The sequence below is a fragment of the Camarhynchus parvulus genome, chromosome 1A (assembly GCF_901933205.1).
Source record: "Camarhynchus parvulus chromosome 1A, STF_HiC, whole genome shotgun sequence".
Classification (NCBI taxonomy): domain Eukaryota; kingdom Metazoa; phylum Chordata; class Aves; order Passeriformes; family Thraupidae; genus Camarhynchus; species Camarhynchus parvulus.
The window spans coordinates 37,060,144-37,076,835 of NC_044586.1; the positions used below are offsets into that span (position 1 = coordinate 37,060,144).

Genomic DNA, 16,692 nt, shown 5'->3' on the forward strand with positions numbered 1-16,692 from the left:
AGACACATAAGGCCATATCAGGCTGCTTCTGGTGTTTCTGGGACTTCTCTGGCTAACATGAGATTTTCCAAAGTCCCTGAGATTGGTGGTCCCAGTGGGTGAGGAACCCAAGGGGCACAGACCCAGCCTGGTGCTGACATTGCACCCCTCCCTTACTTTTGATATCTGATATTGGGGCAAAAAAATAAATCTTTTGATTCAAGTACGTGCTAGTGCACAGTGTTCTCACGGAGGGATGTAACTCCAGGGCAATCTGACTGAAGACACAGGGCCAGGTCAGGCAGCTCCAGGGCCTGCAGGGTCTCCACCACTCCACCAGGCTGCAGGGACATGGTGAGCCCCTGTGCTCCCCTTTCCCTGTCCCTTCCCTGGTATGCACTCCATAGATCCACCCTGCAGAGATAGGCATCACTCTTGAGTCAGAAGGGGTGATACAGTCAGGCAATTAGCACATCAGTGCTCATGTAATACAAAGCGAAACCAAAGGACAGCTTCCCTTCTGCCAGAGCACAGGGTTTGCTGTAGTGGCTGCCCTTTTTCCCCCCCTTGTTTTATTTCATGGAATAAGATATGAACACAAGGTGTAGGTCCAACCTAAATGCTCAAGGTTTTGGGTTCCTGTTAAAGGCCAGCATGGGGACAGACAAGTCTGCAGCCATTTCAGGTATAGCAGGTAGCAGAGGGGCACAGGTAATACAGCTCGTGGGACAAAGACAGCAAACTCTGTTTTATAGAAGCAGATTTAGAAACAGTTTAGTTTAGATATTAGGAAGAAATTCTTCACTGTGAGGGTGGTGAAGCACTGGGACAGGTTACCCAGAGAAGCTGTGGCAGCCTCATCCCTGGAAGTGTTGAAGGCCAGGTTGGAAGGGGCCTGAGCCACCTGGTCTAGTGAAAGGTGTCCCTTCCCATGGTAGCAGGGTTCAAACAAGATGGTCTTTAAGGTCCCTTCAAACCCAAACCATTCCATGATTCTGTAGTATGGGCAAATCCCTTGGTGTTTTAAGACAAAAAATTCAGTGAATACTTCCCAGTTTGAACTGTACCTATATGGCTCAGCAAGGATACAGACATGCTGAATTTAATGATGAATATGCTGTGTTTAATCAAGGGAGACTTCAATCCCTTTCCTTTAAGATTTGACAACTGAAATGCTTCCCATTCTCTCAGTAAATACCAGTCTTCACTTTCGGCACATAGAACCCACAATTAAATAATTAAATACAGTCTCAAATTTCATCCAGTGAAGGATAATTTTAAAGTTTTGAAGATCAAGTTAAAAAAAAACCACAAAACAAAAATACAAAATCGCAAATCCAGCTAATCAATAAGACCTCTTTTCTTTATTAACCAGGTTTCAGGATAGAGTTTTCCTGCTGCTGGCATTGGGAACTCATTTACTGCACAGAATAGCATAATGCCAGCAGTAGATTGTGGCAAAATTAAAATGTCAATACAGTAAATTGAAATGGCAGAGAAGCATCTCCATTCTAGGCAGTGCCATGTAAAGTATCTGGTTGGTCTTTTTAAAATAGATTAATGCAAGCAGAGAGTTATTAACCTTCAGTTAGTGGTCATGTGTAGTATCTTAGTATTTTCTGAGAAAGTTTGCAATCTTAGCTTTGTAGCCAGAAGGAGATTAGAAATCGACTCAGTAACCATAATTTTTAAAATAAATATAAAAAAGGAAAAAAAACTCAATCAGAAACATTTTTCTGAGAAAAAATATTATTTCTGCTCCTCAAGTTAGAACGCTGTGATAAAAAGACAAGACCAGGTTATTTGTTATTTATTATTTTATTTTATTTTAATTTCAATTTATTTTCTTTCTTTCACTTCTGGTTTACAGGTTTTTTTTTTATTTTGTTTGCACAATTCAGTTACTTTTACCTCTTCTCTGGTCCTTTTGTTTTCTGATTTTCCATCATCCCTTCATGCGGGCAGTGAAAGTTGAAAGAAGCAACAGGCAACTTACGTGGGATTCGTGTGCCAACAGCCAGAGCAGCCTCCTCACCTACCACCATTATAACACCTACCACCCTGACCATTGCAGGATGCCAGCCTTGAAATTCCAGAAAGCGCCTCCTCAAAAAAGCCTTCGTAATGTTCCACATCTTTTCCTGCTGACATACTCACTTCTCCTCTTCTTCTTCCTCCTCCTCCTCTCTCTTCTTCCTCCTCCCTTCCTTCTTCTTTCACTCATACTTTTCCCATTTCAGGCTGTAAAACCTTTTCAGTTTTATGGATGCTACACTTTTTCATAGCCATGCCAAGGTTATTTCTGACATTTTACAACTTTTCTTCTCTGTAACAAAGCAGCCTTTGTAGACAGGAAAAGGCTTGAAAATTCTGAATGAATCAGCTCTTCTTCTATGTATGAGTAGACCATTGGATTGGAAAAGTGTATACAAAGCATGATTTTTGAATGCAAAGCATTGCTTGCAAATCTTTGTCAGAAATTACCTACTACAAAAAGGCATTTCTAAAATCAGTGTATCTAGATATATTGGTTTGCATTAGTTTGGGGATATGTGTTGAAAAGTTTAATTTCACATGGTTTTCTTAAAGTTGTATACTACGAATATAACTTTTGTGTCTACATTATCTTTGTTAGCTTCCAGCAAGTGTTGTCATGAAATGCTGGCTTTACTTTTTCCTAGGGTCACCTGTGTGGTTTAATGTCTTTGTTATTGGAAATGCACAAAGCATTCCTGTGCATCATACACAGCCTATACATAAAATGTTTGATTCATTGATGAGTTACAGGCATGTGCCGCGCTCTTCTGTGAAGACTGAGTGCTGTATGCCAAGTGTTTGATTTCTTACAGCAGCTCTGGTGTCTTCATCCTTCTCTCCTACCTCCATGAGTGCATACAGCCTGAGTTCCCTGAACATGGGGACCTTGCCTCGCAGCCTCTACTCCACCAGCCCACGGGGGACAATGATGAGGCGGAGGATGAAAAAGAAGGACTTCAAAAGCTCCTGTAGGTGGTAACTGCATTTGCTCAAAAATGTGCAGTGAATGGATGGGTGGAGGAGGGGGAAGATGCAGAAGAAAAGCACAGTACCTTAATTAAACACATATATCCTAGACAGAAGAGAGAGTTCCTGGTAGACGTAGGGAAACACAAGGGTAAAAATATTTGTCCAATGCTAAAACGAGATGAGTAGATGCTATCTAGCATAACTATCTCATCTGAAATTTATAAAGGAATGTTTTTTTCAGACAGTGCTGGAAGAGTTTGTTATACCATTACTGAAGTGATTTTAAAATTCCTTTTTTAACTCTTCCTATGTCTATTAGGGAATAGTCAAAAACAGATTGCTGGTAAACTCAACCAGCTGTCACCTTAGGGAAGGCAGAGCTTGCCACAGCACCTCGTAGGTAGTTCTAATGTTTACATCTACACCATGACCTGTACAGTTATTTTGGTGAGGGAGAGCACGTTACAGTGAAGACTAAATAGCCTCATTTGACCACTCTCTGGGACTCAAAGCATGGATTGCCTATGAGTCAGTCATTTCCCAAGCCAGAACAGATCTATTCAGGCTGTTCCATTTTGCATATTGCTGAGCATTCACTGGGCTGGAAAGAGTGTGGCTGTGTCAGTGCATTTTTTCCCAGACTCCATGGGAGTGCTGCCTCTCTTTTGGCTTGTCTGTCTTTGTGCAACCCACAGCAGCTCAGTTCCTCCAGAGCAGGGAGGTGAGAGCTGCTTTGTAAATTATTTGCTCTAGGTAACAATGCTCAGAAGTCCACTCTAAAAGAACTGAGCTGCTGCACATTACAGCACTGCTGCTGTGCTTTAAAGATTCCCCATGGTCATAGTAAAACCAGAACAAACCAGCAGCTTCCAAGGCCAATCACTACAGAATTGTGAGAATACATTAGAGAGGAACTGAGGTTTTGCTTTCTTGCAGTTTTTGTTGCTTGCTTGTTCTTATTTCATCTGTAAAGCACATATTTTTGCATAACATTTGCCTGTAAGTGCTTTTTTTGTTTTTAATCCAATCAGCCATTTTCCACAGCTCATCTATTGACGTGTTAGCTTCTAATGCATTCTTTTGGGTCAAGGGAGGATACTGTGTCTGTCATGCTATGGTATCAGTAGAGGTCCTACGTGTTCTCCTCTGCACGTGAGAACCAGTAGTAGCATCACACTAGTAGTAATTGATTTGAATAGTAAAATCAATGCAAAAAATTGTTCATCAATTGTGCTACGTTTAGCTGTTCAACGAAGGATGAAATCCTCCAAGCTAATCCTGTTATGGATCTTGGACACAGCTGTAGTTTGTGTTGTTAAATTTTTCAGATATTTTTCCTTCAAGGAAGCCTTGTCTGTGTTATCTTGAAAGACTCAAAATAAGGCCAGTGATGTGGCATTTAGGGGAACAGTCACATAAGTACTGCAGCCCACCTACAAGATTTTTCAAGTCAGAAGGCCCTGGGGATGACAAGCTGCTATAAGTAAACAAATCTCTAGATAGGAGAAGTTAGGACAATGCTTAGTTGTGCAGTAGTTTGTTACCCATTCACATTGTGAGGTCTTGATGTAGATAAATACCTGAAACTGGCCCCATCACTGAGTGGTCAGTGCCTTATTACAACCTGGGACTACATCAACAACCCTGGACTGGAACTGGCTTTAGAGGAATTGGCTGGCCAGCCAGACTTGTTTGTTCTTTTTGTGAGTTTGCTTCTCAGCCCATGCAGAGTTCCTTACTCTGTTAGTGACTTATACCCATCCTTGTGACAGCAATAACAGCCAACTTTAGAGACCCACGCTGCTCTGAGTGTCCTGCAGTGGGCCAGGATAGAGAATGTCCAGTCCTGTATCTTTCCACTATCCATCAAAAAGACTTGGAAAACCTCTCCCATGTGGGAGACTCATGAGAACCAGGTAGATTGACTGCTGTGCTTTTCATGGAAAAGGAGTAGCACAGTCTTCAATTTTAGTGGGATTTTTTTCTGTAATCCAATTGGATCATTTGAGAGTTTTATTATGGTAAATTTTAATAAATGTTTTAGAATGTTACTTGGGAATAAAAATACCTAGGTTGCTATAAAGTTTACATTGCCAATTATTTAAGAATATTTGCGCAACATAATGTGATCATGGCATAATTCATGAAGATGAAGTGTGATGGCATGATGGGTTAAAGACTTATATGGTCATGATTTAATGATCATTGCATTAGTTATGCAGATCTTTCTAAATATGTGGCTGTAAAAATTGAGGGCATGCCCTGCTGCCACAAGCTTTTTTTTGCTACTTGTTTTCAGGTTTTATTCTTCTTCTGCTTTTGTTTGTTTGTTTGTTTGTTTGTTTGTTTGTTTAAGGTGTGGGATTCATTGTGGAAACACTTAGATTATTATTTCATTAAAGTTTTAAATCCTGAAGTATTTTGCATTAGGTCCCTATTAGTGGTTGGAAATGAGACATAATTTATACCAATTTACTTTACCAGGATTGCATATGTGGTAGAAGTTCAAGAGGGTTTTAGACATGCACAGGTGCTCTTTTCTCAACAGCTATCAGTAGGAATTGCAAACATTTTTCAATTTCTTGTGGGTCAAAGTGGGAGACTGGAGGCATAATAATCCATAGATGCACCTTGAAGCACATCTTGTTCTGCTTCTTGTATAACTGCAGGCATAAAAGTAACAAGTGCATAATCTTCAAATTCACAATGACAATTTACATAACTGCAGAGCATATAGCAAACTAGCCCCCAGGAATGCTGCTAAGAGTTAGATGAGAACTATGCAAGTATGCTGGAATGTACCCCTAGCAGTAGCAACCAGTGTTCACTGGAAATACAAACACATCCATGTCCCCTTTTAAAATCAGCAGCGCTGCTTCCTGGCCTGTAAAAATTCGAAAAAATGTCGGTGTTTCTTGCAGCAGTTACTGTTGAGTTACAAATGCCAATGTGCTCTAAGTCATGGGTTTGGGTACCTGTGACATTTTACATTTTGGGTACCCGTGGCATTTAGAATCTTAGGAGATAGCTATTGTTACATGATTAGGAAAGGATAATTTTCATCTCTGAGGGGCTTTTTTTGTTCCTGTTTCTCTTTCCTTTTCTTTTGGAGTGGAAGGAGTTCCTAATTGTCATACTTAAGCGTCAACAGCATCAAAATGTTTATCAGAGTGAGTTTTAAATCCCACTGATAGTGACTTAATTTCCCAATGTGAATTAAAACTTCTGCTGTCCTGAAGGTTGAAATAAATTTTATGAGATATTTAGGTTCCTGCTAGGACATTATAAAAAGAGTAAGAAGGTTACAGAGTCAACTAGATACCTGCTGCATGGAGGGACGCAATGGGAAAGAGAGATGAAGTTAACAAGTAATTGTTATATGACTTTTAAGAAAGGGAAAATTGAACTTTTCCTTTGCCCTAAATTAAGATGTTTCCGGAAGGTGTCTTAGGTATTCTATTAATTTATTTGGTTTTGTTATATTTTAGCCTGTGCAGCAATGAGGGCTGGAGAAACCTATTTCTCAGATGCAGTAAATGCTAAAGCTGATGGAAGTTCCTAAGAACAGATTTTTAGTATTTGCATTTGTGTATAAGCATGTCTTATTGAGTGCAGATAAAAGAAAGAGTAAGAAGGAGGCTATTGAGTATCTGAAATGATGCACAATTCTTAGAAAGAAAACTTAAGATATGAGGAAGAATTCGCAGTTATTTGGAAGAGACAGTTTTAGAGTGGGAAGGAGCTTTGCTGGGAGAAAACAGAAACTTGTGAGCTTTTTGGCAAGTGAAAATTTTGCAAAGATCTGCCATTGCCAACTGTGCCATATCAATCAGATTTATACTGACTGATATAGAGCAAAAGGCTAATGCTTGCAGCCCCATAGTGTGGGAAAATACTTATATAACCTCTGACATATTTTTGCAGTTGTGCTAATACTGTCTATAATGTCAACATTTTTTTCCCGCATCTAAGAGAAAAAAAATGCACAGGTAAACTGTCCCTCAAATAAACTATGATTTTTTTACCTAATTCTTAGCAGACGTGTATGACATGAAAGGCAATAGTTTGTCACTGGGGGAATTCAAACCATAGTACAACAGACGTTTAGACAGAGGTCAAGGAGGCAAAGGTGCAGTCTCCTCCTTTCACAGGTAATTTTATTGAATCTCAGTGTTGTTTTTGTCTTGATCTGTACTGCAGCCTTTCAGAAAAAATGTGAATAAAGCCTGAGTTTCTCATAGAAGGGTCCCCCAGTGGCTTTGAGAGACCCCACAGAACCTTTTTTCTCACAATCCCTTGAGACAGACTGGTTCCCAAAACAGTGTGGTTTGTTCAACTTCTTTACATTACCCAGTTAGCCTGACAAATTGCTGACTTATGATAAACATGTACAGGAATAAGGCATCCTTACCTCTTGCCTGATTCATGTGCTTTGTTGCTAACAGCAATAAATTGCTGTGAGATGTTCAAAAGAGGAATCTGCCTGAATAACAGCTGGGCTTGTGCCTCCAATTGCCTTAGTTCCTGTTGAAATTCTGCTTGTCCATGCCTCCAACCCAATGCGAACAGAATTCAAGGATGTCCTGAGATTTTTAGAGTGGGCATGTCAAACACATTTATTTTACTCAGAACAAGAGCTATCTTTTTGCATTCCAGCATACAACCAGATGTTTTCTATTATCTTATATGCCATAACTGTTTATGCATAATTTATAAACTCTGGCCTAAATTGACTTTTAAAGAGACATTTCATTGACTAGATTTATTGTAAATAACGATTTTCTCAAAAAGCAATGGAACTTCTGCTGTATATGAATGTCTTTCCTCCTGGTCTGCTCTGTTTTGTAGTGTCTTTAGCCTCTAGCACTGTTGGTTTGGCTGGGCAGGTCGTCCACACAGAAACCACGGAAGTGGTGCTGACAGCTGACCCCATAGTGGGGTTTGGGATACAGCTCCAGGGTAGTGTGTTTGCTACTGAGACCTTGTCCTCTCCACCTCTCATTTCCTACATTGAGGCTGACAGTCCGGCGGAAAGGTGAGCTCTTGAACTGGCTGCTGAGTGCATTCCATGGGCGTTCCTCGGGGACTTTGGGCTTCTTGCTCTCTTTCACTTTGTGACAAATTGCAGGGCCTTGCTCAGTGGAGTGGGGCAAGTAATACACTTAGTGTTCTTACCATACAGAGTTCTCCAAAAGGAGACTGGAAGCTATATTCATGCAAAACAAAGCCAAAAAAAAAAAAACCCAGAAAAATCAGTGAAGTCAAAATAGTGATAATTGAGTGTGCCAGGGGGAAAGCATATCCAGCTCTGTTCAGCTTTGGTACAGAATCAAATCTTAAGAGTACCAGAATTTTGACTTACTAATTATTTCAATTACATTTTTATGCTTATATATGTATTTAATCATGTCATGAGAATGATAGCAGCTGCACAGACGAGCACCAGCTACCATTTCACCTGCAGCCCAGGGTCAGAGGCACAGATGATGTCCATGGGTGGGGTGGAAGCATGAAGACCCCTCTTCCTGGGTCCCAGCACCTGGAGGGTGACCCATGCTGGGAGTGCTAGATAATGTTGTGGTGCAAAGGGGCAGCAGCTTCTGTGCCTAGGTAGCTTGGTGAGCTGCTATGCCATAAATATCCGTCAGCATCTGGTTGAAGGTGTTTCATCAGGTGGGCCGTATCAGAAACTGCATGGCCAGCCAAACCAGGGCAGTGATCATGTCCCTGTACTTGGCACTGGTGAGGCCACACCTCAGGTGCTGTGTTCAGTTCTGGGCCCCTCTTTATATGAAAGGCATTGAGGTGCAGAGAAGGGCAGTGGAGCCGGTGAAGGAGCTGAAGAACAACTCTAACAAGGAGCAGCTGAGGGAGCTGGGAGTGTTTAATCTGGAGGAAAGGAGGCTCCAGGGGAGCCTTATAGCTCCCCACAACTATCTGAGAACAGGATGTAGCCAGGTGGGGCTTGGTCTCTTCTCCCAGATAACGTGCAACAGGACAAGAGGAAATGGCCTCAAATTGTGCCAGGAGAGGTTTAGATTGAATATTAGGAAACATTTCTTCAGTGAAAAAGGTTGTCAAGGACTGGAACAGACTGCCCAGGGAAGAAGTTCAGACTCAGTTCCTGGTGGTATTTAAAAGACATGTAAATAGGGCAAATCAACATGGAAAGGGTGAACTTGTCAGTGCTGGGTTAATGGCAGGGCTCAGTGTTCTTAAAGCATTTTCCCAACCTAAATGATTCTGTGATACTGCTGGTTCTGGTAACATGCACATCTGATGATTGTTTTGTATTGTTTTGTACCAAGGTGTGGGGTGCTGCAAATAGGAGACAGAATAGTGTCAATAAATGGTGTCCCAACAGAAGACAGCACATTTGATGAGGCCAATCAACTGCTCAGAGACTCCTCTATCACCAACAAGGTCACTTTGGAAATAGAATTTGATGTTGCAGGTATGAATGTCCTGTTACTCTGTCTTGCAAGAAAAACGAAGGAATAAATCCCAAGTACATGGCAAGTGTTAGGAATCTGAGGTAGAGGTTTTCTTCTCACATCTACACCATTCAGTTTTCAAGTGACTTGTTAGAAACATGGTTTCTTGTACAGCTTTCTCATTTCACACAGCCCTGCAGTATACCTCTGAAAGCAAATAGAAATGACAGGTCCAGTAGTAAGATCTGGTGACTGTCTCTCCTCTGAGTTATTTCCAGACATTTTTCTCGCCTGAGATAGAAATGTTCTGCTAAACAGAGACAAGTCCTCTACAGGCCAAGTAATGAAATATTTCACAAGACAGAAAAGTATTAAAAAGGGTGGATAAACAAAAAAAACACTGGAGGTGTTTCACTCACTGTATCTCTAAATAAAATAATAGAAAATTAATTAATTAATAAAGGTAAGAAGAATCATTGTTAATTTTTCTGGTATTATTACTAATGGCATTCCTTTATTCTCTAATGTGTTTAAGCATACAGAATATACCCATGAAATCACAAACTGTGTATATTAAGTACACATTATGTGTGTGCACCACTGGATTCATTTTCTTCCCACCTAGATGTTAAACCCATGGCAGTTACCTTAGTGGACAGTTAAAAATAAGTGCTGGTCCTGCAGCAGCAAAGGTCAGAAATCCTTACAACTCAATCTCCTGTCCTTTTAATTAAAAGCTGTCTGCCAGCAGTGAAATTTTCCCGTGTGCTCACAGAACTTGCATATGAGCTAAAAACCTGCAGTCTCAGCTGGCTGCTGGCCCATGCAATCTCCACAAATCCAGTTAACCCTTAAAAAAAATTGAGTAACTGTGAGATTACCAGTGGAGCTACAAATCATACCTCCTTCATTTTAGCACCCATGTTTTATCCCTGTCTTGTGACTCTGGTGTGATTTCATCAACTTACATGCATAGTTCCATGCTTGTGGAATTGCTGTGCCTTATAAATTATCTAACATATTAAATATTTTTTTATAGAATCAGTTATACCAAGCAGTGGAACATTTCATGTGAAACTACCAAAGAAGCATAATGTGGAACTTGGCATCACCATAAGTTGTAAGTACAAGGGCCTATTTTTCAGACCACGTTTATGGGATAATCTGCAGATAGTAGATCTTGTAGCTGCAGACTAACATTTCTTTTGGTATAAACTTATTTTTCCTTTTTCCAGCTTCTTTTACTGCTTTTTCCATTTCGAAATGCTGTTCTGTAATATATTTATACTCCCCTTCAAGTAGTTAACAAAGTCAGAAGTTTGCCAAATCTAATGTTTGACTTACTCCTTCACATGCATAGTAAATATTTAACTCCAATTAAAGTTATTTATTAAAAAAAATAAATCAACAGAATTGGGTCCATGCAAAAGTATTTCCATAGCTGGGAAGTTTATACCAGAGTCTGTCATGATCCCTCACAGGCTCCTGAATAGAACCCCACTGAAAGGTCTCACAGACATGAGGATCCACGTACCCAGGGTTATTTTCTGCTTCAGAACCCAGGTACATCCTCAGTCTCTAGAACTTGTGGGCAGTCCTGAATGTGTGAGTCACAGCAAAATCCCCTTTCACTGGGGATTGCGGAGATTGCTGAAGAAAGTCACAAGAGCTGGCATCAGTCTGTTTCTCAAGAGGTATTTGTTGCTGTGGTTTGAAATTAAAAGTGTTCTTATATTTATTTTGTGAGGAGACAGTAAAACAATGTGTTAGAACTGGATGTTGACCAGGTGAACTCCAGCATACTGAATTCAGCTCTTGAGGGAAGGAAAAACAATCCATATCAAAGTTAATGGGCTTGACACTGCAGAATCTGGTGTCATCAGAATTAACATTCTTTTATGGCTGTGGCCTTTCTTAGGCTATTAGTCTTCCTTTGGAGTTTTTCATGTGTCTTGGGGGAAGATTGTGCTTTGTCTTGTATTCTCACAAGCACAGTGGAATATGGTTAATCAGAAGTACAGCGGGGATCTCAGTGCTGAGGATTACAGCTCAGGAACAAATGAGAGACACTGCAGACCTGTTTGTTTGTGTTGTACACTTGAATGAGGAACTGTTAGACTCTGTAAGATGAGATGTGATATTTGAAGGAAAATCGTAGGTCTGCATGTATCTGTGCAAATGAAAATATTGAGAAATGAGAGAACCTGGAGCAAGGCTGTTCTATTTAAATGTTATTCTTAAGATTGATAAAGGTTTGTAAGGTTGTTGAAAAAATATGATCTTACTAGTAATTTGATTTGTGGTTTTTTTGGAATGCAGACATCTACTTTTTTTTGTCTGTAGGAATAAACTTTTAATGGAAAGCTAATGTTCTTGGAATTTAGTTTTTAGCACTCCTCTTTCAAACTTTGCATGCCTTACTGCTCTGGAATTTATTCAAAAAATTAATGCTTTATAAAATTAGTACTTTATATAATCAGAGTAACATGTGGTTGGTCTTAGCCGTCTGCTTTTGTGAATATACTGCAGTATCTTTAATATTTAAATTATCTCTTCTATATAATGGTCTCATTGATAGTATTTAATTCATATAAAATTTATCTAGGATAAATTATTTACATGGTTTTAAAGGGTTTATATTAATAACTGGTAGAATTCTTGAATTGCTGCATGTCATACTTGCTTTTCAGTGTTTTGCTCTGTTTTACTTAATTAACTGCTAGATAAGGCAGTATGATTTGAAGAATATAAGCATTTTATATTCATTTTGTTAAATTTCTGTCAGGACACTTTAGCACATTAGCATGCCATTGATTGCTGATATTTTCAGAAAGCTGTATGATTTCTTTTAAGAAACAAATACTAAAGGAAATTTGGCAGAGTTGGTATATCTTACGCAGGGGGGATGGAGGTGATCAGATTCATTCACTTGTGAACTTGATCTCTTAAAAGGGCTAGAGACCTGTTTCATCCTCTTCCTTCTCAAGGTGGTGGAGTTAATGGTAAATGAGAAAGTGCTATTAAAACATTACAGAGAAACACCTTTCTTACTTTCCATGTCCCCCATTTAGTTTGGGATTTATATAGGAAAGTCAGGAAATTATGTAATTTGACAGACAAGGCAGACATTTTTTGTCAGACAGGAAGTGCAACTTCACTTTGGGCTGGCATGTGAGCATTTGTCTGTTTTGAAATCCAAGAGTTCTTCTAGGTCAGCTGTTAGGAATCAGAGATCCTTGAAGAGGAATTTATTTCTCTTTCTTGGAATCATTTTCTGTGGTAATGAGCGCCAAGAGAGCTTGCACAGAGTTGCAACCCGGTGCTTTATTGAAGGCATATCTGAGGTGACACACAACACTAAAGACAAATAAGCTAATTCATGGTCTTTGAAAAGCAAGACTTGTAATAGGAGAAGAGACTTTCTTTAGTTACAGATTTATTAAAGCAAGAGAAAAATAACAGAAAACATTAAAATTCGTCTTAGATAGCATAACCCCTTAAAAGCAGGGCAGAAGAAAGTTTCATGCACATCATTGTTAATATTAATCCAGGGCTCTGAGTTTTGGATAGTTCATGTCAGTTATCTCCCAGTATAGTGGCTTTGCCTACTGCTTCATACACACATTGCAGTCCAGCATTTGTCCCTTAGCTCTGCAATATCTAATTTTACCAATGACAAATACTCACACTCAATAAAGACTTTATTTCATATTTTCATATTTTGCAAATACACGTGACTTTATATTTAATGCTTCACATATCACTAGTTTCACACCCAGTTACCTGATTGGAGCAAATAGAGGTCTCAGTTCTTAAAATTATATCATCCAAATTAAACACAGGAGTGTTGCTGTGCATGTGATTATGCTTTTGTAGCAGAATCATTCCCTAGAAGAAGGAACATTTACAAGTCGTGCTAGTAGTACTCAAAGCTGTTTCAATTTATTTGCCATTGATATTGACTTGAAACCATGTAATGAATATAGATTTTCTTTTCAAAGACAAAAACCTTTTTTAAAGGCTTTTGAGGCAACTGGCTACTTTATCATGGAGTAATTATTTTTTTGTCAAGAACATTGAGTGATGTCCAGTAAAATGACTTACTAGTGGATTCTGGTAATTGTAGTTAACAGCTTTTTTTTTTCCCTTTCCTTTTCTTTTTTCTGTCTTATGTAAGATTCTGATATCCTTACTGGTAATGAACTGCAGCACCTTGCTTCATAAATAATCTCTGTGAAGCTAATGGGACTACTCAAGGGATAAGAAGCTGCAAAGCTGGTAAGAATATCAGAATCTCACCCAAACTATCATCAGTTTCTCTGAGTCACTTTGTCTAGCAGCTATGCTGTAGTCAGCTTTATTGTTTCTGTATTTCATCAGAAACAAACTTTGTAAATATCTACAGATACATTGACTATGAGAATTTATTTTCTGAACCATGCTTCTCTGTATTTTGGGATTTCACCTGGCAAGCTCTACTTAATTTTGAAGCATTACAGGTAATTCTTTTCAAGACAGAAAAATATCAACAGATTTCTCAGCTGCTCCACATGAACAAATACTTAAGGAACAAAAGAGCTGCATCAGTGTAATTTTTAAAAGCTCCTTTATCTATTTATTAATTATGCTATTCTTAAAAATGTCTAGTAGCTGTAAACCAGCATTGTGGATAAATGGACTGACTTTGTATAAAAAGTATTTTTCCATCACATGAGCATCCTCCTTTGTTTGTTCATTTTGTTCAGAGCTTGATCAAACCCCAAAGTTTGAAGCCAGGCTGAAAGTAGTGGGTTTTGTCTGGGTGGTGGATGAGATGTCCACTCCAAAATCTGTTGAAGTCACTTTGTTGGGGGGTTTTGTTCGAGTTAGCAGTGAAATAAGCAAGGAGCATTGTTTGAGGATTTTGTTAAACATAATGGAACAGCTGATACACAGAACTGATAACACTTCATTGAACTTCCTTTCAAGTGGCTGGGTAAGTGTAGTAGAATAGGGTAGAGAGACCTGGGATGGGAGACCAGGATCAAGGAGTGATTTTAAAGAGAGACAGCAACCAACTTGCCTAAGAGTAGCCATTTAGCTGCAACACTAAATATCGTACCTGTACAACTTCATGCACTCTTCAGTCCACTTGTAGTTATTCATGCAGACTCTAAGGTCTCTGCAAAAGCTGGACAAGACTAACAGCTGGAACAGGGAAGAGAGAAGATGAGATTTTCATTGGACAAGCAGAACGGGGCAAGGAGAGGAAACAAGTGGAAAGCTGTAACAGAGATGCAGCAAATGAGGGGAGAGACTGAACTGTGATCAGGATTAGGGACAGCTGGGACTTGAACAAAAAGGCTGGACATGGGTGAGTGATAAGGTGCTTTACTTTTAACAGCCTCTTAAAACCAGAAATAATTCTGAAGTGGAGACTGGAAGCTGTACAGTGTCACTTCAAGCTTGCATTAATTGATGTGGGTATATGAACTGGTCAAATACTGCTTTCCCTCTGGATCTCTGGTTTCTCTGCTCTCTGGGGATAGATGAAACAGTGATGTGTAACAAAGGGGATGGAGGCTGCATAATGAACAAGATGGAGGATTGCAGAAAGACAAAGGAGGCAATCTCATGGTCAAGGTGGTTTAATGCTACCCTGGAGAGATTAGGGTGGTTTTTCTTTTCTCTGCAAAAGACTTGTCATTCTGGGAGTGGGGGTGGAGATTTTCCACAGGTGACTGCTTGATTTTATGCAGAAATATTGAGATCATGGGGTTGCACTTACAGAAATGCTGCTTGTCAGCAGCTCTTGCTGAAAGTGCCAGTAGTTGTATTTCAGACATAGAAGCTGTTATATTCTACAAACTATTGTGAGATATAAAGGCATGGATATCTCAAATTGCTCACTGAAAACTGTCATACTTTGACCAAAATTTTCCTATGTTTCCTTTGCTTATCTGTGAAATCAGAGTAATACTCAATCTTCTTGCTGGAGACAGCATTTGTTCACCAGTGTTTGGGAGACAATCTTAGCCTGTGGTAATGTGCAAAAAGGTCCAAAAGTTCTGGAGGAAATTCATTATTTTATCTCTGCAACACAACTTGAATAATTTGTAGGAAGTATGCCATGAGCACTGAACAATAACAAAATGAAGTGTGGTGTATCTGCTTCTCATTGTGGGGGGATTCATTTCACACAGAGCTGTTTGGTGCCTACCAAAAGGCTTTCATTCTCCAGACCAAATAATAGCCCAGGAGAAATCTTAAAAAATTCTAAAAACTGCTGGTTCACATTTCCTCAGTTTGAAACTGTGATAACTTTTTGTGCAGCATCATAATCTTTGCATCCACATGTACTTTGTGGCTCTGCTCTTTGAGCTGTGCTCTTTCCCTCATTTTGGTTCCTCGTCTCTTCTTTTTACAACAATAATGAACTGTTTTCTTAGTTCTGGTAATTTTGTAAGACACTTTCATGAAAAGTATTTCAAAACTCAAACCCTAGTCTGCAGTGGATAGCCTATAACTTCAGAGTAAGGCAACCCAGAGGGTAAAAACATGGAATTAAAAAATCACCAAAGTGATACTCTAAAATTTTAACAAGATACTAATTGGTAAAACAAATCCAAAGGATTCAAGTAAATTATGGAGTTTTAATGTATTTGACCCATGACATGAAAGTATGAGAAACAAGCTATGAAAATAATGTATCTTGCAAAAAGTTAATTACTGATCTCTGAATTGCAACATAATCATTTCCTGAAAGCATGCTGGTTTAGACAAATTTCTAAAAATTCTTCAGAGTCCTTGTATGTCTGTCTTCTGGACTTTCACATTGCATTTGAAATATGGCTCTTCAGCAGTTCTTGAACAGTTCCTTTGGACATTCAAAGGCTGTCTCAGCCAGGGCAGCTAAGGTTAACAAGACCTGTCAGCGTATTGTGTTGGAAATGTCATTATTAATTTACCATGTGGTTGCTGTAGGTGAAGATCTGTCATTTTGCATCAAAGAGAAGATTCATGAGCTGCTAAAGTAACTGACATCAGGATTCTGTAGGTGATCCTCCAATAAGGGCAGTTTTTTGGGTGATTGTCAGTTCAGGCCTGGGAGCCTGCTGAAAAGGTACCTTCTGTGAAAGGATGCAGGGGCTCAGTTCACAGAGCAGGAATGCTGTGGGGCAGTTGAAGAATACTAAATGTGTAAAACTAATTAGTGCTTGCAGGAGAGCTGAGAGCATTATACCACATGGCAATGTTTTATTATCAGCACACTCTTTGTTAGCAGTCCAAAAGT

General features: G+C 39.3%; 1 protein-coding gene across 8 annotated transcripts in view; it reads left to right on the forward strand.

Moving 5' to 3' along the window:
• GRIP1 (glutamate receptor interacting protein 1) overlaps nt 1-16,692 on the forward strand; it is a 315,370-nt gene that overhangs the window by 270,316 nt on the left and 28,362 nt on the right. For 6 of the 8 annotated variants that reach the window (XM_030961011.1, XM_030961017.1, XM_030961010.1 and 3 more), the window contains 5 exons: nt 1,945-2,100; nt 2,832-2,984; nt 7,834-8,020; nt 9,294-9,439; nt 10,459-10,539. In XM_030961011.1, the coding sequence (XP_030816871.1) occupies nt 1,945-2,100; nt 2,832-2,984; nt 7,834-8,020; nt 9,294-9,439; nt 10,459-10,539 (723 nt within the window). Of the gene's footprint in view, nt 1-1,944; nt 2,101-2,828; nt 2,985-7,833; nt 8,021-9,293; nt 9,440-10,458; nt 10,540-16,692 lie in introns of all 8 variants that reach the window. The other 2 variants (XM_030961014.1, XM_030961015.1) reach the window with 2 other exon arrangements.